Below are 26,349 nucleotides of genomic sequence, written 5' to 3'. Positions count from 1 at the left end.
GCTTGGCCCCCAGTTCTTGGATGTGATTCTTACCAAACCAAAAGGAACAAGCTCACAGTACCTGACTGGAAACCCCTGCAGTGATTTTGCTACAGTGTCTGTTTTATAAGGGAGAGGGGCAGAACATGAGGACTTTATCTCTGCCAAATCTAAAAAGAAACCAATTCTTCTTTATTGTTTAAGCCACACTAGTGGTTTCTTGTTAGCAACAGTTTTTTTGGGTTTTTTTTTTTTTTTTTTTAACAGATCAAGAGCTGGCATTATTTCCTTTGGGCAGTTCAATGGATGGTGTCTTAACTGTGAGGAGTTAACTTCTCCTGGAATTTCTTCCCAGCTCATGTGAGTGGGAATTTTTATTAGAGAATAGCTCATAAGGGACTGTGGGACTTGTGAAAGGGAATTTGAGTTTTTATTCTCAGATGGTGCTTCTGTGGTAGCACTGAGTAGTTCTTGCTAGGGATGCTGAAGTGCTGTGCTGACTTCTATTTGTCTGACCATCTTTGACTCAGATGGTTTGTACTCCTCATGCTGGCATCCTCTGTGTTTGCTCCACGTGCCATTCTGGTTTTTTTGAGTGAAGGTATTATTCTATTTTAGCAACTGGTTTGTCTGTAGAGGTTGAATAGGTGCAGGTGTTAAAAGGATTATTGAAAGGAGAGGCAGACAAACAACTCTTAGTTCCAGGCACCCTTCTCTGTAGGTTGCTGTTGGATTTCCCTTTTAGGAGAGTGCTCTGTGGTGGTTTTTTCTCATGGTGAGTTCCCAAATGCTCCTGCTCTACAGAAGCAGTCAGGCAGCAGTGTACTCCAGGTCATGGGAAGGGCACACTAGAATATGAATCATTCAAAGGAACTGGTAATTAGGAGGCCTGTTAAATAGAGGGGAAGTTAAAGAATATCCCTTTCCCTGTGGCAGAGAAAAATGACAAACTGCAGAAAGATTGGGGAGAGGATATTTTATGCTCGAGCTCTAAATGGATCCCACTCTGCAATCAGCTGCAGCAAGCACAGCCTTCCTCAGCAAGGCTTTTCCAGACCTTACAACAGCTTGCGTCTTCCAGCTATTTTTGGTTTTTCTCTTGCCCTGGTTTCCATAGTATCTGAATGCTTCATGCTCTTAAATATATCTGACACTTGCAGCACCTTGGTGAAGTAGGAGGTACAAAGGGCCTTGCTCTTTGGAGCTGCTGGAGCTGGAACAGCCTGGGGATGTGTGGAAGACGTGGGGTGGAGTCCTGAGTGGAAAATGTGCTTTTCTAGAGGCTGGATTTGTCACTGCTGGGTTAGCTTTCACTAGGGATAGCAGGAGAAAAGAAATCCTCATAAAACTTCTGAAAAATATTTGAAGGGCTCAGTGGTGTAGCTGCTGGGAGCAGGGATGGAGATGAGCAGATCTGGTGATTGCCACACTCTCCTCTAATCCTCTCTGCTTTATTCAAGTGCCAAAGGTTGCTCATGTTATGGGTTCATTCCTGTGGAATATTTTTAATATAATATCTTAATGCAGTGTAATGGGGAGTAACAGGAAGACAGAGAATTCACCAAAAAGAGATGCTGTAGGGATGACCCCAAGATGCTGGGAATGCTCAGTCCTTTTATTTGATTTTAAGGGGTACCCAGATGAAAGCACATGACAGAAACAACCATCTCTGTGTTCCAGGAGTGTTTGGGGAGCAGAGGGAGAAGCCAGATCAAATCAGCAGCGCTTAATATCTTTGCTGATTAAAACCAGGTCCAAACTGAACTCAATCAGCTCAATTGAATATTGCATGATTGAAGAGCTGAGTTGCCTCTCATTATTTGGGAAAGGACAGCCCTGTGCCATTGTTTCCTGACCAGCTTGCTTTCAAGCATTGGAAGAAACAGTTTGCACACAACCCAAACTTCTTCCACAAGGTGGTGTGTTTTTGTTTGTTTATTTGGGTTTTTGTTTTGTTTTTAAAATCAATCCTCGAAGAACAGGATCACAAAGATATCTGCAATCTGTGATGGTCACTTCCAATTCACCCACTGTGACAATTTGGGTCAAAAACTCCACAAGCCTTAAAACTTAGTTAATTTTTGGGTTCTTGCAAAGTTAAAATGTTAAAACTCCCTAACTTTGAATTGGGTGGTCAAACAGATATTCAATGAAAGCTAAACAGCAAGGTCTTGGTGGACAAGAAAGGATAAAAGCTGATGGCAAGTTATATCCTTTTACACAGGAGATTTTTCTTTTTGGCTGGCAGTCTGGCTGCAGAATCTTTCACACCAGACAAGAAGCAATGAAATTACAGGAATAATTTTTATCTCCCTGAGATATTGCCTTATTGCTTGGATATTTTCTGGACTCTTACCTAGTCCTTTTGGCTCTTCTGCCTGGGGAACAAATAGGTAAGGGAAGGCAGACTGTTTTAAAGAATCCTTTTTTTTTTTTTTTTCTTTTCCCTCGGCTGTGGTGAGGATTTTCTGCCTTAAATGGTGTCTCCTAGGTGATGTGGAAATTCAGAGCTCCAGCTTGTATTTTCTCCATTCCTCCCTGCCTTTAGGAGCTAGAAGAACTGGGCAGGCACTCCTGAGGCAAAATGTACCTGGCTGTTCCTGCACCCTTTGTTTGAGCCCTTCTCAGATTTGGGCCCTGGACTGGACCTCTTCACCTTTCATCTCAAGCTGCCCCATCTAAATACAAATACTCATATGCCACAAGAAACCAGGCAAGTCTAGATGTGCATAAGGAAAATATTTTGGGTGTTTTTCACTAGCAAATGTCTCTCTTTTTGGGCATACAATGTGGTTTTCTTCTAGCAGTTCTTTTTTTGAAGCAGCACCTCAGGTTTAGGCAGGCTCTGTTCCCTCAGCCTCTGGGAATTGTGCATCTGAGCTCTGCTGTGCTCCTTCTAGCACTTTGTGAGACTCCTCCATGACAGATGCAACATGTTTCTTCTTCCTCTGCACAGGTGACCTCTCATTTCCCTTTCCTCTCTGTCTTGGTGCTAAGATTCCTTTTATCTTGCCTTTAATCCTGTTACTCTGGTATATAATTCTCTGTCTGGCTCTGGAAACCTCAGGTGCTGATTGACAGCTGTTCTGTTTTTCATTTACCAGCAGAATTTTCATGTCTGTTGTTCTTTACTGCAGTCAGGGTGGTTTTAGTATGTCCATTCATGGACTCCAAAAGAGACTGGATTTATCTTTCCTTCTAAATAGACATTTTCTACCCGAGGCACTGGGTCCCTTGAGCTCAAACAAAAGCCTAGAGCAGCTTTTGCTGCAATAACTGATGTGAAAAATCAGGCTAGGCATGCAAAGATGCCTGAAAACTTTGCTTGCTTAGGTGTGATTCGTCCAAGGTGAGGATTGCTGCTGTTGCCATAAAGCTTTCTTGTTTTAAACATTGCTGTATCTGCTTGCAGCTGTTAAAAATGAGAACAGCTTCACTTGCCATAGGCTTCCCAGCTCATGCATCTGTGGCTTCCAAATAGATGGCAGAACCCTGGCAGTCTCTGCAAGATCTGTCAACAGAAAGTTTGACCAGTGTGGGGAGATCCTGGGGAGGTTTTAGGATGAATTTGGGGAGTGGTAACACCATCAAACACACGACATCTCTCCAGCCTTGAGACACCTTGCAGCATCCCTGGGTTTGGACCAGGCTGCAGAAAGCTGCAGGTCTTTGTGAATTTGTCCATTCCCATGAAAAGCCTGCATGTAATTCCAGGCTCTTGCTGGCCCTCAGTGAATGCTCTGGCACCTCCACACACAGGTGGGCACAGCAGCCAGAGGGTACAGAGCTGTAGCTCTGCTGAGTGAAAAGGAATCCCCAACCCCTCTGGCTCTGCAGGGGCCTCTCCCATTCTTGCCATCACTTCAGCCTGGCAGCCAGGTGGGTGCTCATACATGACCAGTATTTTCTGTTCTTCCCTCTGCTCTGTAGGATTGGGACCCCTCTTGTTACCCTGATAACACATCCCCCTTTTTCCTAACCTGCTTTTTCCCGAGACACGCTGCACGTATCTCCTGGAGCAGGGGCCTAGGTAAAATCACACCTGAGAGATCTGGGTAGGGTTCGAGGCTCTGGCATGTGGGGCACTGTGGGGAGGGGGTAGGAGGAAGGATGGCACTTAGGGACCAGGCAAGAGAATGCTGGATTGGGCTGCAGTGGGAGCACAGAGCTGTGCCTGCCCTGGCTGAGGTGTGTAGCAGGCTCACCCCTCCACTCCCTGCTGCCCTCCCTCCATATCATCCAAGCCAGGAGAGAAGGAGGATGGCAGAAAGCTCTGAGCAGGGACTGTGCAAGGGGGAGCAAGGCCAGGCTGTGCCTGCAGCAGGGTCATTTCACAGGCACAGGCCTGGCGAGCTCCGGGCACAGCAAACAGCCCAGAGCCCAGCCTGCACCGCCTGCTCCTCCCAGCAGCGCATTCATCCTCAGGGACACTGGGGCAGCACGACAGCCCGAGGTGTGTGCTGTGACGACAAAAGCCGTGCTGGCTGCGGAGGGCAGGAATGCTCGGTAGGAGATGCAGCGTGTGGCTGTGGGCGGCGGAGCAGGGCTGGGCCGCATCCCTGCAGCACATCCCTGCCTCAGCGTCACCCTGGCGTGACAGGGCTGGGCACTGAGGTGACACAGCTCAGAGCCACCTGGGCTGCGCTGCTCGGAGCGCTGACACCCCCTCATTGCCTCACGGATGTGCCAGAGCTGGAGAAGCCAAGGGGAGAGCAACCCCGAGCCTGCCACAGGCAGGGAGAGCTGATCCCGTTAGCAATGGCTGCTTCAACACGGAGCCACAGCCAGCCCCTGGCCATCGGTCTGACACAGCACCAGCCCCAGCCCGGAGGGAGCCGAGCTGCTCGGGAGGAAGGAAGGAGCCTTTCCCCAGGAAGGCAGGGGCAGGGGGAGCTGCCCGGGGTTGTTGTAGGCCTGGGGCCGTGCAGGATTTCCCCTCCAGCTAAGCCCCCTCCAGCCCTGCTGCGCTCGCCGCTGGGCCACGGCTGCCTTACAAAATTTTCTGCTTTAAATAATCTCTTCGCCTCCAGACCCCGGCGCTGAGGCACCGAGAAAATGGGGCGAATGCTAATTTCTGACACGGATGTGGAGCGGCTCGGCCTTCCTGGGTGCTCAGAGCTCTCCCCTGCTCCCAGGGCCCTAAAAAACACAGCCCTTCCCTCGCCCGCGGGGATGGCCGTTCACTGGGCAGCCACTGCCGCCTTCAACCCCCTCCTGGCCCAGCCGGCCGGACCCGAGTGACCCTCCCGGGCCGCTCCCGGGGGTCCCGGTGCCGTCCCCGCTGCCCCCGCTCCTGAGGGGCCGCGCGGCGCGGGGCCCGGCAGGGGGCGCTGTGGCGCGGCTCTTTGTGGCGGCGCGGCGGCGGCGCTGGCGGCGGGGCCGTTCCCGCCGCGCTGCCTCCCCCGCCCGCCCGCCCGCAGCCGCGCCGGGCGCGGGGCATGGCCAGACTCACCGAGGGCGAGGCGAGGAGGCAGCCGCCGCCGCTCCCGCCAGCGCCGCAGCCGCCCCCGCCGCCGCCGCCGCCGCGCCGAGCCTCCCCCATGAGCAGCAGCGGCGGCGCGGAGCCCCCGGCGCAGCCCGACAGCATGAAGGACCTGGATGCCATCAAGCTCTTCGTGGGGCAGATCCCGCGCAACCTGGAGGAGAAGGACCTCAAGCCGCTCTTCGAGCAGTTCGGCAAGATCTACGAGCTCACCGTGCTCAAGGACCGCTACACCGGCATGCACAAGGGTGAGCGCGACGCGGCGCGCACAAAGGGGCGGCGGGCCCCGGGTCGCTCCACGCGTGACCCGCCGCGGTGCGCGGATCTCCCGCACCCCCCGCATCCCTCAGCGGGGGCTGGCGGTCCCCGATCCGCTGCCCGGGAACGCGGCCGCATGCCCAGCGCCCACGGGCGGGGTCCGCATCCCCGCGGCCGAGCCCCCGCAGCCCCCGGCCCGCGCCCCGCCGGCAGCCGGGCCTGCGGCCCCGCGGGGGCTGCGCTGACAAAGGCGGCGAGGGCAGCGCGGGCCGGGCCGCGGCTGCTGCGGAGCGCGGGGGCCGCAGCGGGACCCTCGCTGGGCTGCTGGCCGTCCCCTCAGGGGGCTACACCGACCCGGGCGAGGGCTCGGCGCTGCGGATTTAAAACCGTACAACAAAGAATATCGGCCGCGAGTGTGCTGCTGTCAGTGCGTTTGGGGTAGGTGAGGGGCCTGCGCGATGGCACACGGGGAGATGAGGGGTCTCCCTTCGCTGAAAGACCTTTGGTGGGTGCTGAAAAGTTTGAGGAGGCTCCTTTAGCCTCGCTTATTGTTGTGTTTTTATATCGAAGAGCTGTCGCGTTCGGCGGGGCAGCTCCCTTCAGTGGAGCGGCTCTACCCCACCCCAGCAGGTGTTCGGCATCTTGTGACCTGCAGGCTCCAGCAGGAAGGGAACTCACGGAGTTGTTTGCTCTGAGATCCGAGGGTGATGGCAGCCTCGCTCCCTGGCACAGGTAGAACAACCTGCAGGGAACCGGCAGTGAGTGCCCTGAGAGCTGTCGGTGCTCAGCCTGGGCTGCTGTGCCCTAAGATGATCTGTGATGGAACCATGTGTTGGTGCATGCTGGAGGGAGCGTGCCACACTCAGTCCTGATTTAGGAGGAAGGGTAGGAAAAATCGAGTGCCTTGGCAACGTGAACCATTCTAGACTGAGCAGAGAGGGAAGAGGACAAGGGAAAAACAAGTGTATTTTCAAACAAAAGACCAAATCTAACTCCAGCACAATTTCTCATTGAAGCCTGTGGGGGCTGGGCTGGCACGAATTTAGCTGAAGTGTGTCTGGTTGTGAGTGAAGAACCAGGATGCCATGTGCTTGTGTGTCTCTGTGTGCAAGGAACTGCATCCAAACCTGCTGCCAGGGGATGGTGAGTTGCAAGGTTTCAAACGCAGCATGAAGGAGAATGGGCCCAAGGCAAGAGGCAATTGCACATTTCATTCTGGTTGACATCTTAAATATAGACTGTGTGGTCTGAGGTCAGCTTCCAGGCAGGAGACAAATTCTAGGGATTTGCTTAGGTATGGAAATTAGAGGGGGCAGCTGTGGCATTAGCCAGATGTGTGTGGTATTAACTTGCTGTTAAAAGCAGGATTTCTGCAGCAAAATAAATACATCCTTTTGGTTCTAACACTTTTTTTTTGTGTAGTTGTGGGTGTTGTTGGTCAGGGGTTGTTCTGTCCTGCGGAGGCTGTTGAGATGTGAGGTTCTCTGGTGGTTGTTGTGGGGTTGTTTCCACAGCCCTTCAGTTCCCTCTGCCCCTCCCTGTCCTGTTTTCTACAAAGTGAGAGGCTGGGATTCCTTCCCTGGTGCCATGAGTTTGCATGTAGATCCTCAGCCTGTTTTGGGAACAGCCTCTCCAAAGGAGTCATCACTTCTCAAGGAAGTGTGTGGGGGTTTAGCGTGCAGCGAGGGAATGAGATCCACAACCCAGCCCACCCTGATGCCTGATCACTCTCATTTACCAGGTTTGGCTGCAGTGCCTTGTGCTCCATGCAGGAAAGCCACCCTGGTGAGGAGCTGCTGCCATCAGCAGGCCTGGAAGGTGCCAGGCCTGACCCAGGAGCTGCAGTGGCCTGCAGCACTGTCACAGCCCCTGAGCAGGGGGGACTTAGGCTGTGAGCTCCTTTCTGCACTGAACAGAAGCTGCCTTTCTGGGGCAGTTCTAACAGCAGACTCAGTTTTCTCTCCCCATGTTCCTGATCTGCAGTGAGATCCAATTGACAGCTCACATGCAGCTTCCATCTGCTTTTTTCCCTTTCTCTCCCCAAAGGGGAGGAAGCAGTGGTGTGAGAAGCCAGCGTGTCCTCTTGTGTTCCCTTGCAGCTTGACATGGAGCTGAGCAGCCACCTCTGCCTCCAGGGAGGAAAAAGGGTGGAAAAGGGGCTGGAGGATGTGAGTTGGACTGCAGTGTCCAAGAGCTGGTCCTATATGGGTGCTGAGAATGAATGAATTTGATGGAGACAGAGGAGAATCTTAGAGATCTAGAAATGTGAGCTCTGCTAGGAAATGGTTTTGTTAGTACCTGACTAGTCATGTCTCAGCAACCTCAGCAACCTGGCTACTGGTAGCTGATACTGTTCCAGCCTAATATTATTCATGAGGCAGTTTTTCTATTTATGTTAATCACAGATTCATTTGCATGTTAATGGCAGTGTTTGTCTCAAAGCTAATATTTTCATGGGAAGAGCGGGGAGGTGTTTGAACAGGCTTTTGGAATGGGTCAGGGGAGGCTGAGTGGGGAGAATCAAGTGGAAATTTTTGGCCTTGTGTTACAGGATTAGGCAGAAGGCAGTTCCTTCACAAGTGTCAACTGGATGGGTTTCCTAGGAGTGCTCATGGTAGGGAAAGTGGAGTGATTAGAGTGTGAGATGCCAAACTGGACTGAGGGGAATATTCAGCAGGAGCAGCCCTCTTGCAGACGTGTGGACACATAGGTGGCTTTTCCAGAGGGCAAGGATACAACAACACCCTCAGCCCAACTTGCCTCCCTGGCAGCCCAGTTTTGACTGAGCTTCTGCAGGCTTGTAGATTAGCTCCCCACTGACTCCATGCTTCCCCTGCTGAAGTATTTAATGTGATTTCTGATGCTAAGCAGAATCTAGAGATCCCTCCCTCCTGCAAACCAGCAGCCTTTTCTTGCTCAAGGCTTTAGACTGCTGATGTGTGGAGTAATATTTAGGATCTGAAGTGACTGTAAATTCCAGAGTCAATGTGTAGCTTGTAGGGAGGATCAGGCACAGAATATATATTTTTATTTTATGCAGTCTCTTGCAAGTGGAACTAGGCTGGGTTCTGCTTGCAGGGAGCTGAAAACCCTCCTGGAGCCCATGGAAGTAGGGTGGTACCACCAATGCTGATGGGGCATAGAGGGGTCTTTGGCAGGATGATGGTCGCCTGGCTTTGCAGACTGTGGTTTGAGTGCTGTCCTGCATCTCTGTGCTGGGAATGGGTCATTGGCACTGTCTGGATGCCTGGGACCTTCCAGGCTGATGCTTCTTCACACCCTGAGCACCCTCTAACACCCACGTCCTGTGTCTCAGCAGGCACAGCTGACTTGGTGTGAGAAGTGCCCAAAGGGGCCTGAGCATGTCTGTCTGAGCTTGCTGTTAACTAAAGCAGGAAATGTGGAAGTGAGAAAACCTAGTGAGAGTGACAGACCCCCTGCACCTCTGTGGACATGTCTTCACTCTTGAGCACATCCTTGGGTGCCTCAGCTCAAGGTTTTAGGAGCCCAAAGAACCCAAGGAAGACATGGTGAGCAGAATCCTGTCACAGCATCCCAGGAGTGGCTGCAGAGTTGGAGTGCAAGAGATAATGGCTCTTCAGAAAGGAAGGTTATTTTCCCCAAATATTTATTTACACAATTAGGTTCAGAGCAGTGTTTCTTCCAAACCTTCTCCTGTATTTCTGACCAGGACTTTGCAAGGAGAATGGAATTGACTACTGCACCCTACCTCCAAAACACCTGGTTGTGAAGGGCAGTAATCATCTTTTCCAAAAGATATAGCTGATATCTTTAGCTCCCTCCTTTCCAGAGCCAGTACAGCTTCCCAGGCTCCTACTATTGGGGAAATAAGAATGAGAGGAATGTCCTCAAGGCTTAGAGACACGAAGAGCTCATGGGCAGAGCAGTGGACCAGGCTGTCCTGTACCTGTAGCCCCAAGCCAGGCTGGATGTTAAAGGCTGCCTGAGTGCTGCTTCATGCTTGAGTGAAGAGAAGGAGCACAAGTGGCTTCTGCTGAGTGAACACCCACATCCTTGTAAAGCAGAGCAGCAGCAGGAATTGATTGCCCTTGGGTTGGAGTTGGAGTGAGGCATCTTCAGGCTCTACAGTTACAGGGTGTTTCTGTCTCTGGAAGCTGCTGCCTCTTAGTACCTGAGCTGCTAAAAGATGAGCAGTGTTACTGCCTGTGCTGTAGGGAAGAGTAAGACCACAGGACTCTAGGGAGGGGATTCATGGCTCTTGCTCACATTGGTGCTCATGGATGTAGGTGTTGCTGGCCTTTACAAATCTGGCATATAACAGTACCTCCTTGTGTGAGGAGTGTCTCTCCTTTATCCACACTAAATGCTGTGTCTTTGTCCAGTTCTTATTTTTAGCTTTTCCTCCCATGGACTGGGGGTTTTGAGCCTGGCAGTGTGCTTTGCCTCAGTTTTGACGTTCTTGAGTACTGGAATATGGGACTTGAGGATGGTGTAGAAATAACTCCACCTATCCTGAATTTTCTTAGGTTGGTGGCTGATGCTCCTGAAGCCAGGCTGGTGCCTTCACTGCACGTGGGCATAGTACCAATGCATTGAAGCTTTTAGTGGAATAAATTGCTTATTCCCAATTGCTGACTTCAGAGTTTTGTAAGCTAAACCTGGCCCAAATTATCTTAGAATGAGTCTTGTATGACTTGCAAAGTAGCAGACAGGAGCAGCAGGTGGAATTGGGTATCTGTGTTTGAGGCTTTGCTGAGCAGGCCTTCAAATCTGTTAGAAATAGACCACAGAGGTTATAGAGTCTGGTCTCTCTGCTTATAGAGCTGCTTTTGAGGCCTGATGTCAGAGCAGTCCATGGGGGAGAGTGAAAGCCAAGGAGAGCTGCCCCACCACACCAGAGCCAGCTGCCTTTGCCAGAACAGTGTTTACCTGCATTCTTCCTGGCCTCCCTGCATTTGTTAAATTACCTGTTGGTCCCACATTTGACTTTGGTGCAGCATTCTTGGTGCAAAAAGGGCAATAAGGAGCTGTAATGACCTCTTAGAGGTACCTAGTGCTTGTGTGCTGTTTATGGAAGGTTTTTACCCCCCAGCAAGAGGTGTGCTTACCTGCAGCAACTTCTTGGAGTTGGGATGGAGGAACAGGATAATTATGTTGCTGTGTTTGGGATTGTCCTGAGGAGCTGCCTTCTGCCTGGTCTAAGGGTGTTGTGTACCATGAAGTCACACTGGAGTAGAGGAGAGAAGTCCAGACAGCCCCTGCACCCACCTTTGGATCCATGGAGGCCAAGCAGTGGCTTAGATCAAAGCTGAAGCAGCTTTGGAATACCCCAAGCCAGGCACAAGAATGTAGAGGCAGAAAAATGGGCCCCTCTGGCCATAGGAATGCATCTGCAGCCCCAGCACAGCAGTGTAGACAGGGATGTCCATCAGCAAGCCAGAGGGACTCTGCCTTTGCTTGGGATGTGAAATGCCACTGTGCATAGGAGGGGGATGAGTGAGGGGGTCGGATGCATTCTGAGTCTATTCTCCAGTGCTTTGCCTGCCCTCATCTGAAACAACTCAAGTGACAGAGCTCCAGGCACTTCCCTGGGGAGATCATTCCACAGTCTAAATCTCTTTCTGCTAGGAAATGTTTCTTGATAACCAGCCAGATTTTTTCCTTTGCTTATTCTTAGCATCAGAGCACCCAAAGATGATCCCTCTTCTTCCTGGAGGGGCTACAACTCCTCCCCCCCTCCCTTGGCTCCAGCATTCGTCTGAGATGTTGAGTCATATCTTGACTAAGAATGTCAGGATCTGGCCTTTTCTCTGTGCTTTTTATCTGGCTGAAGTTGGTCCTTGCAGAATGCAGGATGCTCTGCTGGGCTCTGTCTTGCCCTTGTGCTGCATATGGACATTGGTGTGTGTTTGTGTGCATTATACAGCACACAAGGCCAGGCCTCTCCTGCTGTAGCTTTGCCTCATTTGTGAATCTGGATCATGGAGCTTTTGTATAAGCCTAAAATCCCAGATACTTTCCTTCTTTCCTTGCTTCTTTTCTTTTTTTAATCAGTAATCATGCTGATCCTTGCCTCTCTCCTGATCCTTGTGTTTGGGACTGTTTCTGCCACAGACAAGATCAGCTTCCCTTTTGCTCTCCTATTGTGTCTCACCTTGTTCAGCACCTGTGTCAAGCCCTGTTGATTCACTGGGACCCTTTTCCAGCTCTTAATAGACTTTAGATGTGGCCTGCAAGTCCTTTAATGTTGTTTCTTTGTCTTCTTTTTCGCCTGGAGCTTAAGACACATCCAAATTATGTAACATTTGTGTTGATGTTCATCTGCAAGTGCCTAACTTGACACTCGCTGTATCTGCTGCAGGTTGTGCATTCCTCACATACTGTGCCAGAGACTCTGCCATCAAAGCCCAGACAGCACTGCATGAACAGAAGACTTTGCCAGGGGTAAGTCCCAGTGAATTGTCTGGAGTTGATGCCATGGGCAGGATGATGGGGAATTTTGAGGGGGGGGAGCAAGGGCAAGAAGTGGCTTAGATCAATTTTCCTGCCTGTGTAAGAGAAGGGTGTTCCAGGGGTTAGAACAGGTATATGGGACTGGAAGCACAGCTCTGTTCTTCAGGGCTGCTGCTTCTTTCTTTTCTCTGGCCAGGCCTGTTTCTGTGCTGCTCTTTGCACTCCATGGTGTGACAGGACACCTTCAGCTTTCTGTCCCTGTCACTAGGGAGCTGTGGGCTTTGGGGTGAAGTGTGTGGGTGCACAGTGGGCATTGCTGAAAAACTCACCTGACATAAGATACCAGAGCCTTTTCCAGGTGTGCATCCAATCCTACTCTGCCATTGCCCTGCAGGGTGCCTGGCTGGAACTCTGATGCAGTGGCTGAATTGGATCAGCCTCTCAAAAATAAAAAATGTACACTTGCCACATGCCATTGTTTGGAAGAGAAATAGGTTATTTAGGTAAAAAAAGGATTGCTGGTCTGTTCCTAGGTCTTGCTCATTCCACAGCTGGTCTTGGGGGCAGAGTTCAGTGGGATTTGAGGAAGGCTGGGCACTGGAGCAGGTCCCTCCTTGCCTGGCAGTGCTCTGCCTCCCTGGGACCTGCTGGAGAGCTGAAAGGAGTTCTGGATTGTTGCCCTTCCCATTTTTGTATGATTTAAGAGCTTTGACTGGGCAGTTCCCTTGCTGTACTGAGGGGGTTGATCAAGCACGTTGAAAGGATTCATTTGGAGGTGAGTAGGAGGAGGAGTTGGGTACTTATAGATAGAAGCTCACAGGAGGCCGTGAGTGCTCAAGGCAACAGAATAATTAATGTAAACCAGGGGTCTCTGGAGGGTGGTTAGGAATTCTTAACCATAACATTTCCTCTTTAACCCATACAGGTCCAAAGAGCTTCCCTCACCTCTCCCAGCTGCCCTCAAAACCTTCACACACACACACACCCACACCCACACACACTCACATCCTTTTCTGTATTTGTTTACCTGTGCTTCTTTTGCATGGACCTGTGCTAGTATCTGAGTACTGGAAAATGCAAGTGACTTAATTACCACTTAACAGGGTTCTTATCTCAGGAATGCCAGGGGGAAGAGTACAGATAACCAGCACAAATCTGCCTGAGTTATTTTTGTGTGATGGGAAATGGCTGGATTTTTAAACTAAAGCAGCCTCATGTGTTGGTCCAGAGCAGAGCTGACAGTGCCTATAAGAACAAGTCAAAGGATGGAGGAGCAGTTGAGAGGAGTCATGGTACAGTGCTGTTAATGCAGTGGGGAAGTCACACATGTCTCTGAAAAAATATTCATGTGAGGCTTGGTGAATTCAAGGCAATCTCAGTTTTGCTACAGTTCTACATCAGGGATTTGTTGCATGTTTCACTATGTGCTCTGCTGTCTGTGCTCTCAAGGGTTGTAGAGAGCTGCATGGAGCAGTGTTTGAAGCAGCAATTTATCTATGATGTGGTGATCTAAAGGCTTTTTATGTTAAGGGAGGTGTAAGACACTGCTTGGGAACAGTAAGAAGTCTGTGGTAGGTGAGTACTTTTGAACATACTTGTCTGGAGACAGTTAATGAGCAGTGTGGTGTAATTATGTTTCAGGATTAGGATGAAGATGAGCTGTGCTGCATTTGGAGCTGTCTATTTTCAGGCTGCCAATATACCACTTCATCACATTCAGTTTCTCTTTTGTTCAGTCCCTCAGTGACCAAGAAGGCACAGTTCTCTTGTCTTTGGTCATTTAGAGGTGGTTACTTGCTTGGACAGGGTTGGGTGAGCTGAGGTAGCTTTCAGCCGTGGTTTGCAGGTGTCTGTGTAGCATCACCTGTCCTTGTGGCCCAGCTGATCAGGGAATGAATCACAGACAGGAGGGACAGGCAATTGCTTCCCTGTTTTGGGAGCAAGGACATAAAATTTCATCTCTGTACATTCACATCTGATTCATCTTCTGATGATCTGTGGGGCAAAGCCTATTCCCAGGAGTTTAGCCATGGCCCCAGCACTGGGCAGAGCACAGAACACACTGACCACACCACTGAGATTTCAGTCAGTGGGCCACACTCTTGTTAACAACCAATTTCTTGTGCATTCTACCCATATCTTTCCTCTGTATTGCACAGAGCAGGAGAAGAGAGAGAGCTGAAGGGTTATGAAGTGTAGGGTGGCACAAACTTTCACCTGAATGCATGACCAAGCTTCAGCAGGTTTAGAGATAGCAGGAGATCAAACTGGCAGAGGAAGGATCTTGTGCTGATCCTTCACTTGCTGTTGTACCACCAAGCAATTGCAGATGCCACAAGAACCAAAGTACCTTCCTTTGTTGGTCCCAATGCAGAGAGCTGTGGTTGAACTCAACAGTTTATGAACCAGAATACAGAGACAAAATGACTTTTCTGGTCTAGGCTGAGGATTTGGTAAGGGCTTTGGTATGGTTCCTGAGATAGTTTTAGGCTGTGATCAGTAGCTGGAGCAGAATTGCTGGGCTCTCTTGCAGGCTGTCACTGGGTAGGTCTGGGTGCACAGAGGTGTTGCTGAGGTCTTCAGGTCTGATGCCAGCAATGTCAGCCCACCTTGAGTGCAGTGCAGCTTACCTAAGCTTTTATATATAGTTATATTTATAGTTTAGGTTTTCCACAAAAGTCAATAGGAATCTCTGTGGTCTGTATTTATTCTTGTGGCATTTGGGGCAAGTTTCCTTTTTGTGAGGTCAAAATTCTCTTTTGTTTCTGAATTGAGTGCTGTTGGATGTATGGTAACTGAATGAAATTTGAACTCTAAAAAGCTTATTTTTTGACAGTAAGGCTCAGCATCTTTTTTTTGAGGTAGACAGAATTTTGGCTTTTACATTCTTTTATATGGGCCAGTGTGCTCAGGGTGTAAAGTAACAAGACTGTCATAGAATCATCAGGTTGGGAAAGACCTCTGAGATCATTGAATCCAACCATTAACCCAGCACTGCCAAGTGCACTAAGCCATGTCCCTCAGTGCCACATCCACACATCTGATGGTGACACAACCAGTCTCACCTGTACAGCTGCATATTGTATTATCTAAAACACCTATGCTGCCCTCAGAGCTGGTGAACTGTTGAAATCAGGCCTTTAAGGCTTTTTCCTAAATCCAGTGTCCTCTTCAGCTGCCAGCCAGCCCAGCAGTGCAGTGTTTCACCTTCTCCCCACTCCCTGGCACACTCCTCCCTTCCTCAGTGAGATGATATTATATCTCAATAACCCATGCCTTTGATTCGTGATTGTGCCTTCACTTTGCTGAGTTCTGAAAGGAATTGGAGAGGTTATTAATGACACACAGTGATCACACAGCAAGTTAAAGCCTCTTGCTAAGTGAAATTTGAGGGAAAAGCATCCAGCTTTTCAATATTTCGCAGAAACGCTTTATGTCTCTTTTCATTTGCAGCCAGACAGTTGCAAATTACATAAAATTGCTCCTGAAGAAGAAGAGGAAGAAGAATAGAGGGAGGAAGTGGAGGGGGGGAGGTTTAAAAAAGTAATTCTTTTGGCAAGGTACAGTTACAGTTTTATTTCTATGCAGAACAAAGAAAGGCCTGCTGAAAGGTAGGCAAGTAAGTGGCAGAAATTGGTATTGATCCAAGCTGGGAATACGGGCAGTTTAAGAGCAGTGATGAGGGTACTGAAATGTGGCTACATCATAGGGAGAACTCATGGATGGAGGGACACAGGAATGGAAAATTACAGAGAGCAGCAGCATGAGAGCAGACAGAGGCTCTGGGAATGCACCAGGGGTTGAGATGCTGCAGCACTAATTCAGGTGCTTGGGCACCAGTGTTAGTGCAGAGCTGGAGCAGAGGTATCCCTGTGGGCAGGCTGTGTCCTGTGCTGCCACAGGGCTCACCTGGGCCATCTGTCAGCATCCACAGCCTGTGCTGGTAGGAGGCAGCACAGGTGACTGGAGGGACTTTGGTGGAGAGGACAATGCATCTCATTCTTCCTTCCCCTCTCTTTGTGCAGTGCTGGTGTGAAGCCAGCCTGGACCAGTATTTCTGAAAGTTTCAGGTGGTCTAAATGTTTGGCTGAGGTTTGAAGCTGGGCCCTACTTGTTAATTTTGCAGCTTGAACCCTTGAACAGGGCAGGGTGGAGAAGCTTTTCCCATGTCCATGCTGCAGGTTTGATAGGCAAGTTCCTGAGAGCCATCCAGCATTATCTGATAGCATGCCAAGGCTATCTCATGGAAATGGCAGCACCAGGACATGAAGGTGCTGGGCTAAAGCAGCCCCTGGGCAAGAAGCAGCAGAAGTGCCTGTTCAGTGCAGAGGGAGTTGAAAATACTTGTGCTGTTGAGGGTTTGGCTTGAGGGGCTGAGAACTCTCAGTGAGGCAAAGCAGCTGCCCAGGGAAGTGCCTACACTGAAGAGAGAGCTGCCAAGGCAGACATTGCCTTCTGTTCCCTGTGGAATTGGAAGGACAGTGAAATTAAAGATCAGCACCCTTTCCCATGTGCTGACCAAGTGGACACATGCAGGCTCTGCCCTGTGCACAAGGGGTCTTCCTTTCTCCAGAGAAATTGCTGCCCTTTGCACAGCCATGCCATGACATCTCCTTGCAGCACAAAGCTTTGACTTTGGCTCCCAGAGCTGAGTCTTCCCAGTGATCTTGCTTACCTGTGCTTGTGAACTCACCTGTACCTGCACACCAGCCCACACAGACCTTCCTCCTTGCAGAGCCACCACCCTCCTGAGTGGGGCTCCACATTCCCACCTCCGTGGGGTCATTTGGGCTGTGTGCCTGCACACAAGTGTTTGTGGATATGGATATAGATGGGATCATGGGATAATTTATGGTGGAATAGATCTCTGGGGTCTCTGCTCAAACCCCACTCAAAGCAGGGCTGACTACACCACATCACTGAGGGCTTTTTGAAAAAAGAGATTTCACTGTCTCCAGGGGCATCCTGCAGTCACCTGGGGCCTCTTTTCTGGTCTGCCAGCCCCCCTAAAGGGAAACAGCTTATCTCCTATCAGCTCAGAGCTGGCTCAGGGGATTCATCTGGTGGTGCTGGGGCTTGGGCCCATTTTGGGTGGATTTTCCCGTGGGTGTGTCAGTATTGCTGGAGGTTTCGCTCTGCTGGATTGTCAGTGTTGTGGTTGCCAAGGGAACTGGCACAGCCACTCTGTGTGCAGGCTGAGGGTCCCTGTGCCAGCCCCACTCTGTTACATCAGCAGAGATGTGTTTTCCCAGCCACTGGCATTACCCTGCCATGGGGCAGGGGAAGGGCATGGCTGCAGCAGCCCAGTGGCAGCCTGAGAACCGCCAGCACAACCAGGAGAGGCCTGTGCAGGCTCTGCAGAGCTGCTGTACCCATCAGCTCTGACACTGCTGCTTCAGGCTCTGCCCTTCCCTGGGTTTTGGGGTCCTTGGAGGGTGCAGCTCTTGTACAGAGAAGCACCTGATCGTGCTCACTGGACCAGTGGTGCACCAGTGGGCACAGTGTACTGGGTGTCCTTTCCAGTGGAAAGATCAAAGCCTTTGCAGTGGAGTGTGTGCTCCCAGCTTTTCCCTGTGCAGCTTTCATGCACTTGCTCAGGTAACTTGGTGACCCATCTCACAGCATCTTACTCCTGCTTTTTGCAGGCCTTAAGCCCTAAGCATTCCTTAGGCCTGCTAAGCACTTTGTACTTCAGTGGAAGAGACTAATGTGACACTTGGGCAAGTCTCTGAAGCAAGGTGCTGAGGAAAGATGCTGCAGCTGATGCTGGACTGTGGGTCTGAGCACCCAGCTGTGCCTGGGTCCTCAGGCCCATGGCTTTCTGGAGGCCAGAACAATCTCTTGTGGTCTTGTTGACCTTTCTAGAGGAGTTTTTGGGTTTTCAGTTTCTTCAGTCCTTCAACAATCTTCCTTGCTCATGCAAAAAGATGTATCTGAGCCATGCAGGCAGAAGCCATGTGGTTTGTATCTGGCATTCACATCCTGCTCCTGCCACAGACTTTCTGCATGATCTTCATCTCCACATGCCTCGATTCCTCCACCTGGAACACACTGCTCATAATTATCCTTGTCTCCTCCATAGTGGGATTGAATGAGGTGAATTCATAAGCAGCCTGTAGAGCTGTGCCAGAACTTGGTACAAATGTTGCTCATGTTTCTGTATGAGACAACCCCTCTTTCTCAGGGAAGGATGGTTCTGGGCAGGACTGAGGCACGCTGAGATGTCAGAGGGAAGATGCAAGTAGGGTACTTGAGCACTGAGACTGGCACCAATCCATCCCTGCTTGCATTCCCAATCAGAAACGGAATCCAAATGAACAAATTAGCATTTAGATTTATGTGCTCTGCCCAGTTAGAGGTGATTATGATCGTTCAGGCAGGGCATTTTTAACTGGCCAGAGGAGGATGAGCCCACGATTTGTAAAGTGGAGAGCCCAGGACCTAATTCTGCCAATGGCCTTGGATGCCTTTTGGTTCCTGACATCCCAGAGGAGCCAGCCTGCATTGTGTGTTTCATACACTCTGCTTCTGACCCTCTTAACACTGTGAGGTTCCCCTGCATTGCACCTAAGGGGCTATTTTACATCACTCACTCGTAATTAATAGAAAGGCTTGCCCTGCTGTCCCAGGGGGCTTTTTCCTTCTATCCAGCTTCTGCAGTTTGAAAGCTGAAGAAGGGGGATCTGGGAGTCTTCTCCTTGAAGAACAGGGTTACCAGGTTGCTGAGCTGACTTACAGCTCATGCTGGGCACTGAAAAAAAAAAAGGGGAGCCAGTTCACCTCCAGAAGTCTTTATTTGGGGTGTGGTGAGAGAAATGGTGCATTTTGGCCTTGGTGAAACCAATGGCAAAGCTTCCTCTGACTTTAGGAGTGCCAGAATGTTTCCTTAGATTCTTGATCTCAAGACTATTACAAAGGTAGGGTACATTTCCTCAACAGCAGGGGGGGAGCCCAAGCAGAGCAGGGTTCTCTGTTTCTGTGTGCTGCCCAGATCCTGGGATTGGGGTGGGATGTAATCCAGACACTTTCAGGCCCAGCAGTCCCTGGGCTCCTCTGGGCTGCAGTGACCCTCCTGTGGCTGTCTCCTGCTGTTCTCAGGAGGCTGCACAGGATGTGGCTGCTGTGCTTTGTGTAGTACCCCCGAGGTCGGGATGGCCTCAGCCCCCTCTGGCTGCCCCGTTGCTTCCCACCAGGAACCCCCCAGAAAGGCAACGAAGGCACAGGACTGTGTGAGAGAGGGGTGCAGGCAGGGAAACACTGTCTGTGAGAGCTGTGAGCAGGGTGGGGCCAGCTGTGTTGGGAAGTTGTGTATCCAGCCAGAGGGAAATGGGAGTGAGGAGCTGGAGCAGGGCAGGAGGAGCTTTGCTGCCCATCTGGTGCCCACTGCTGCTCCAGAGGATTTCCTGAGGGCAGTGGGTCATGGAGCTGACAGCCCTCAGTGTCATCAGCAGCAGGTAAGGAGAGCCCTGAAGTGTGAGTGTGAGGGGCTGGGGCAGGGGACACTTGGTCCATGGTGTCCTGACAGCATGTGCTAGATGTTAATGTGATATTCTTAAGAAATGAGGACTAATAATGCTCAGCTGAATAATTTAACAGGGAAGATGAAGCTCAGCTTGTGAGGCAGGTGCAGGCTCATGAATCATTTGCTCAAATTCTCCATCCTACACAAGTGCTCACCTATGTGTTCCTGTGTGGTAAAAGGCTTCCATGTGCATCTTCACTCTGGGAATTTAAGGCAGGCACATCCTAACTGCTGGATTTATATAGTTCTCTTATTCAGAAAGAAATTACTGTGATTATTGTGCAGTCTCAGGTGATGACTGGAGGCCAGGAGAATTTGTACTTCCAGAGCTTGCTGTGTAGGCCAGAAGTGGCTCCTCACTGCTGCCCTGTTCCTCTAACTTGACTGTCCCTACTGTGTGTCCCTGTAGGGGACAGAGCTTTGTCTGAGACCTGTATACAAAGTTTAGGATCCCCCAGGGACACTTCTCAAGGCCTTGACACCGATGTGGTCGAGTTAAAGCTGCTGTGGACTCCCTCTGCTTGAGAGGCCTTTGATAATTTGTTCATCTTTGGTGGCAACATGAGACTTAAAAGGATAAAAGTGGTGGTGTCCTTCATGGGAACCTCTGGGTGTCCCTTCTGTGCAAGGAGGACCATGGCTGCCTCTGCCTCAGCTGGGAGACCTCCTGTGTGAAGCTGGCAGACAATCCTGCTGCTCTTCTCCAAGCCTCAGCATCTGGACAAAACTTCTTGTATCTTCTTTTCTTCTCTTTACCCATATCTTCCAGAGCAGACAAAGACCAGCCAGAGACCCAACCCCAGCTTGGTGGGTGTCTCCCAAGTTACTAAAGCTGGCAAGGCCTCTGGAAATGGGCAGCCCTTGGCCCAGTGCTTGGTCTGACATGGGCAGGGGGAAAGTCTTGCTGTGCCCACCCCAGGTGCTGTTTCAGATGGGCAAGAGAGGAGCTGTGGCCACAGCTGGGGATGGGTTTGTAGCTGTGCTACCCCACGCTGCTGTTCTGGCACTGCCACCTCTCCTGCCAGGACATGGTGCTGTGGCTGTGGGCCAGCTGTGTCACCTGGCTGGGGCAGTGCCCTGTGGGATGCACTCGCCCAGGGTGGCAGGGTCGGGGTCACAGCCCTGGGATGGGGGAAAGGACAGGGATGGACAGATGGGTAGAGGGGGCCCCTTCCCCAGAGATCATATCAAAATGTCTCTTTTGTGCAAAGCAGAGGGAATGCCCCCAAGAGCTGGTTTCCATGGCAACTGCAAATGTCAGGTTCCATGTGGTGAATAACCGTTTCCATGACAACACCTCCTTTATCCTAGGTACTGGGAGCTGGAGTGACAGCCCTGTTGGGGGAGGGGACAGGGAGATGGCCTCAGGTACTTAACCTCCCCCTCGCCTCCCCCCATCCTTCCCCCTGCATCCCTGCCAGGGTGGTGCTGGATGTGTGTGCACTGCATCTCACAGCATCCCTGCTGCCCCTCCTACCCCCAAATGGCCTTGGGGCTTTGGCTTCCTCACAGAAGCTGAGATCCCAGTCTGTCCCTCCACCTCCCTCCCCATCAGGTCTGCTAGTTCAGCCCTGGTTTTCCATCCTGGGTAGAAACAAAACTGTTCCTTGGTGCTGGGGGAATCCAGGGCCTGGATGTGACGTGGCCAGCTGTGCCCTGGCTCTGCACAGAGCCCTCTCCTCTCAGCACACATCTGGGCTCCTGCCCTCTCCCACTCAGCCTGCTCTCACAGCTCTGCCAGCCTCAGCTCTCACAGGCAGGGTGCCAGGGACTGGGAGCACTGACAGCAGCCTCTCAGCAAGGAAATTGGAGGTTTTGTGGAACAATCTCTGACCACAGACTCCTGAATCCCTGCCCCACATCCCACTCAGCTCAGGAACGGGGTGCTGGGCCCTTGGCAGCTCCTGGGTGAGTTCCAGTGCTGCAAGTGCTGGGGCCACATGGCAGCAGCAGCAGGATATCAGGAGCTCTGCAAATCCCTGCAGCTGATCAAGAGTGGGAAAAGGATCTGCAGCCTCTCCCTCTTCCCTAAATGATTCAGCAGGTCTTGGGGTTGTTGTCTGTTGAGGTGCAGCACGGCAGGAGCTTGGCCTTCCTTCAGGAGCTGCCAGCCCATCCCTGGGGCCGTTATCAGCAGCCCCAGGATCAATCCTGGAGGCAGGAGCTGTGTGGGCCTGCTCCCACCTCTGCTCTCCTGCCTGAGAACCATCAGTCACAGCCCCAGCTGCCAGGCTGTGTGCCATGCCATGCCAGCCTGTCACCTCCTGGTTGGCACCTCTGTCCTGGGAACTGCAAAGCCACCTTACAGATTTCCTCCAGCTTTTGGGAATGTGGGCTCTGCCTCTGGTGTCTGGCCAGTCTGGCTCAGGCACCACTTGGGAGACTGACAGTCCTCTACATATTGCATGCTGGATTCTAAACACATTTCACTTGGGGACTTCTGTGGCTTGATTTCATTTTCTGTTTTGTTGCTGTTTTTCATCAGGGGTTTCCTAAGAGAGGGGCAGACTATGCCTGGACCTGCAGCTCGTGTGCAGGCCTTCCCTGCCATATTCTCTGATTGTTTTTTATTATGAATGTCATTGATTCAGGTCACTGTCAGCCTCTGTGAATGATGCTGAGAGAGATGGAGTGAGATGTGCTGTGAATGTGGAAATCTGCCCTGTGCACCATTCCTCGGGGGATATTCTGGTGCAGTTGGATCCTGCTAGCTGGGAAAGGAGGCTGCAGCTTGTCAGCTGCCTCTCTGGGCAGCACAGGACACACAGAGCTGCCAGCAGATGAGTTCTGCCCTGCTTTTCAAACCAGACAGTTAAAGCTGTGGGTTCCTTAATGCAGCTACTTCTGTCTCTTCATGTCCCCTTACCATGTGAGCTAAGCTACCCTTCAGGCTTGTTTGTGGTTGGATTACTGCTGATGACACTAATGGCTGCAAGAGAAGGAAAAAACCTCTTCTCCACACCCAAGTGAGAGGAGTTTTGCCACTTTCAACCTGAGCATTGCCCCAGTGGGCCAGAGATGAGAGATGCTGCTGGAGAGCAGCACTGCCCTTCCCCAGAGCTGCTCTGGTGCAGAGAGCTGTCTGCATGAGGGCTGGGGAAGGGGAAACAGCACAGGCCTGCTTGCTGTGCTGCTCCTAGCCAAGTTCAGAGGCAGTGTCTCTTCCCTGCTGCAAGGACAGTGAGTGGCTCCATTAGGTGACGTGGCCATGCCTGCACTGAGTCAGGGCAGACACAGGAAGAGCTTCCAGGCACAGTCTCACCTCAGGCCACCCTGACCACTGTTCAGGCTCCAGTCACATGGTGATGAGCTGCTTCCTCAGAGCCCTTTCTGTGCCACTTGCAGCAGCTGAGGAGGTTTCTGCATGGTGGGCATTCCAGGAGAGCTGAGCAGGGAGAAGCGCCAGGTTCCTTTTGGAAAAAATGATCCCTTCTTCAAGGGTACTGCTTGGCATCACAGTGTCTTGGTTTCCCTGCTGCCTCTGCCCTGCTGCCCTGTTGGCAGAGCCTTTAGCAGCCTGTGCTGGGCAGTGGGCCAAGCAATAACCTCTGCATTTCTGTTCCCTTGCAGATGGCGCGCCCGATCCAGGTGAAGCCTGCGGACAGCGAGAGCCGTGGAGGTAGTTGTCATCTCTCCTTGTTTCTCCTTTGGTGGCCCTGTGCTTGTGAGGGGGACCAGGAAATGGGACACAGGGTCCTGGCTCTGCCTTCCTGTGTGTGAGGAGGAGGCTGTGTGTGGCAGAGCAGGAGGGCAGTGTAGGGACACAGCTGACAGCACACCAGGTCCTAAGGGTGATGGTGTGGCTGCCCCCCCACTCTCTCCCAGCTATTTGAGGTGCCACCAGCCTGGCAGTGTCTGCCCCAGGACACTACTGAAGCAGACCTGTGTGGCACTGAGGCTCCTGAAGCCTTTGGGAAGAGGTTCCTTCATTCCTACACCAGATCTGCCCAATAAGAGCCAGATCCCTGCAGCAGCACTGGCTTTTTAATGTGTTCAGCTCACTGGTCTGCAGCTGATTCTCCTGTCTGCAACTCCCTGCACTGCCTCCCCCCTCACTGCTGAGCTGTCTCAGCCCCAGCACATTGTCAAGGCCAAAATGCTGTTGCAGAAAAGATCACATGATGGGGAAATAATGTCTGAAGGGAAAGGATCCTGAGATGGAGGTGCTGTCAGCCTGCAGGGTCCAGCTTGGTCAGAGCAGCATGTACTGAGAAGTTCAGAGCTGGAAGGCTGGGAACAAGAGCATCTGGTAATTTAATGGGGAGCTCTCAGCAGCTCAAATTCCTCCTCCAGGTGGAGAAGGTTTGCAACTTCAGCCCTTTCCACATCCATTAACTCATTTTGCTTCTTTTCCTTGCCTTACTGATCTATTTCTTTGCCTTTTCTCTCCATTCCTACATCTGCCTCTCCATGCCCTGTGCTGTTGGTGCTGCCCCTGAAAGCAGTTCAGTAGAGGCCAGGGGAGGGTTTGTGTTCTGCTGTTTGTGCTGTGGGACAGCATGTCCTGCATGCTTTATTTAGATTTGGAAGACTTTTGTTTTATGTTTCCAAACAGTTTGTAGTGACTGTCAGTTATTGTACTGTCAAGAATATGAGATATATTTTATAATATTTTATATGAATGTGTGTACTTATGGTTGTGTGATACTCCTGGTTAAAAAAGTTCTTTTAAGTCAGATTGAATCTATAACACTTGGTTATTTCCTTGAGGGATAGTACACCTAAGTTTTACTGAAGTCTGGGCATTTTACTTCAACCCCTTGGTTTAGGGTTGAATTTAAGGTCCTTATGTGTGCTATAGACAATAAAAAGAGACCAGAATTTTCAGGATGTTTCACTCTCACTGTTGAAAATGAAGTTATGAATGGATGAGAGATCCTTTAGAGATGCCTGCAGTGGGTGGGGAGGGCTGGCTTCTCACTGATACTGATACATTGCCTCTGGATTCAACCTTTAGGTAGGGTCAGTCCTTCCTCACCACACTGATTTAAAAAAATAAAAGTTTGTGTTTTCTGGTGAATGCAGCTTAAACCTCTGGTGTCTAATCAGGGCTGAGGCCATCTCTGCATCTCTCTTTTGCTGCTGAGAGCTCTTCAATCCACACCCACCTGATGGGTGTGGCATCTCTGATGCCTCTGTCAAATCGAGCTGGAACAGGTCAGCAGGTTAAAAACCAGGGTGCTGGTTTGGAAACAAGCACTGGACTCTGAAATCTCAAGTTTATGAAAAGTGCCACATTCCCTAATAGTTACAAATGTCAGTACATCAACTCTGCTTCCCATGGACAAGAACAGAAATCTTTGGAGTCTGAACACCTGTCTCCTGCAGCCTGTGCACCTCCCTCCAGGCTCCTTGCAGAGCTCAGGAACAAGCAGCTCCCACAGGATCCATGGCAAACTGGATTTTTTCCTGAGGCAGGAGCAGCATCAAGACAGCACCCTGTGTTTGTCTGAGACAGGTTGCTCTTCTGAAATGTTTCTGTTGTGATGCTCCACCTGTCAGAGAAGTGGCTGAACAGCTTTGCAGATCTGGGAAGAGCAATATCCCTGTAGCAATAGCCCCACACTGGCAGGATGTGAAAAAAAGATTTGGGGCAGGGCAGAAGTGTATGGATTAGGAGTTTATCAGTGAGGCACTGCTCTGCATTATCCCTGAAGGGGAACCACTTTTGTGCTCACCAGGGACTGACATTTCTCAAGTGAAGCACCCTGAATTAAGAACATGAAGTTAGAGCACCAGAATTTGTCTCTGGGTCTGGGAGATGCTCATTTTTCTGCTAAAGGGGCAGTTTTGGCCAAGCTCTGCAGGGGCTGTGTGGCAATATCTGGATGTTCAGTGTTCCTGCACCCTGCAGAAGAAATTCACTACCAAAAATTTGCTGCCTGCATTAGTTCAGAGTGGGACTTGTGATTCTGGGCTGGACATTGTCAGCTTTTCCCTGCACTCTGCTGGGAGCCTGGAGTGCCAGGAGGAGAGGAACAGAGGAGCAGAGGGGTTGCTGTGCTTGTGTGGGGCACTGGGCTGCAGGGATGGGGCATGACAGGTAACCCCAGCCCTTCAGCACTGCCCAGGGATGAGGAGGCTCTCTCTGCCTCCCAGGGAGATTTGCTGCATCTCACCCACAGCCAGAACTGAGCTTCCCTCTCTCCTGATCCTGCTGTTGGCCAGGTGACCTGAATTCACTGGCTTTGCAGGAGCTGTGTCCAGTGCTTGTGTGCTCTCTCTTGGCCACAGCATCAACCCCTGGCTTGTTCCCTGGTACCTTCATCACCAGCTCTGTGCTGGCTCCCCTCCTGCTGACAGTGCCCAGAGCACGTTTCCATGGGAACTCGACAGTCAGAGATCAGAGTGAATTTCCCTGCTCGCTGGACAGCACGGGAAATTGCCAATCAGAGGGTGAAAATCGGGAGCTGTAGAGAAAGTGAAGGGGAAAACAGCAGGAGGGGAGGGTGTGCTGTGCTGAGGAGGGGACAGGAGAGCTTCCAGTGCTGCAGGAATTGCTGCTGGGGAGCTGAAGAGTGGTGGAGCTCATGCCCTGAGAATGCCAGTGGGTTTGGGATCAGCTCTGAGAATGGCAGTGGGTTTGGGATCAGCCCATGGCTTTAGGATCACTGATCAGGTGAAAGGCTTTGACAGCAGATCAGGTGAAAGGATTTGCAGCATTCCAGCCCAG

At 51.1% G+C, this 26,349-nt stretch overlaps 1 protein-coding gene across 4 annotated transcripts in view; it reads left to right on the top strand.

Moving 5' to 3' along the window:
* Positions 1-5,358: 5,358 nt before the first annotated feature.
* The window catches only part of CELF5 (CUGBP Elav-like family member 5), a 34,380-nt gene continuing 13,389 nt past the window's right edge, over positions 5,359-26,349 (top strand). For 2 of the 4 annotated variants that reach the window (XM_056512620.1, XM_056512622.1), the window contains exons 1-3: positions 5,359-5,709; positions 12,063-12,145; positions 23,247-23,295. In XM_056512620.1, coding sequence (XP_056368595.1) covers positions 5,418-5,709; positions 12,063-12,145; positions 23,247-23,295 — 424 coding nt within the window. In that variant the 5' untranslated portion in view covers positions 5,359-5,417. Of the gene's footprint in view, positions 5,710-12,062; positions 12,146-23,246; positions 23,299-26,349 lie in introns of all 4 variants that reach the window. The other 2 variants (XM_056512621.1, XM_056512619.1) reach the window with 1 other exon arrangement.

This window comes from Oenanthe melanoleuca, chromosome 28, assembly GCF_029582105.1.
Source record: "Oenanthe melanoleuca isolate GR-GAL-2019-014 chromosome 28, OMel1.0, whole genome shotgun sequence".
Classification (NCBI taxonomy): domain Eukaryota; kingdom Metazoa; phylum Chordata; class Aves; order Passeriformes; family Muscicapidae; genus Oenanthe; species Oenanthe melanoleuca.
This window is presented reverse-complemented; position numbering and strand designations above follow the sequence as displayed.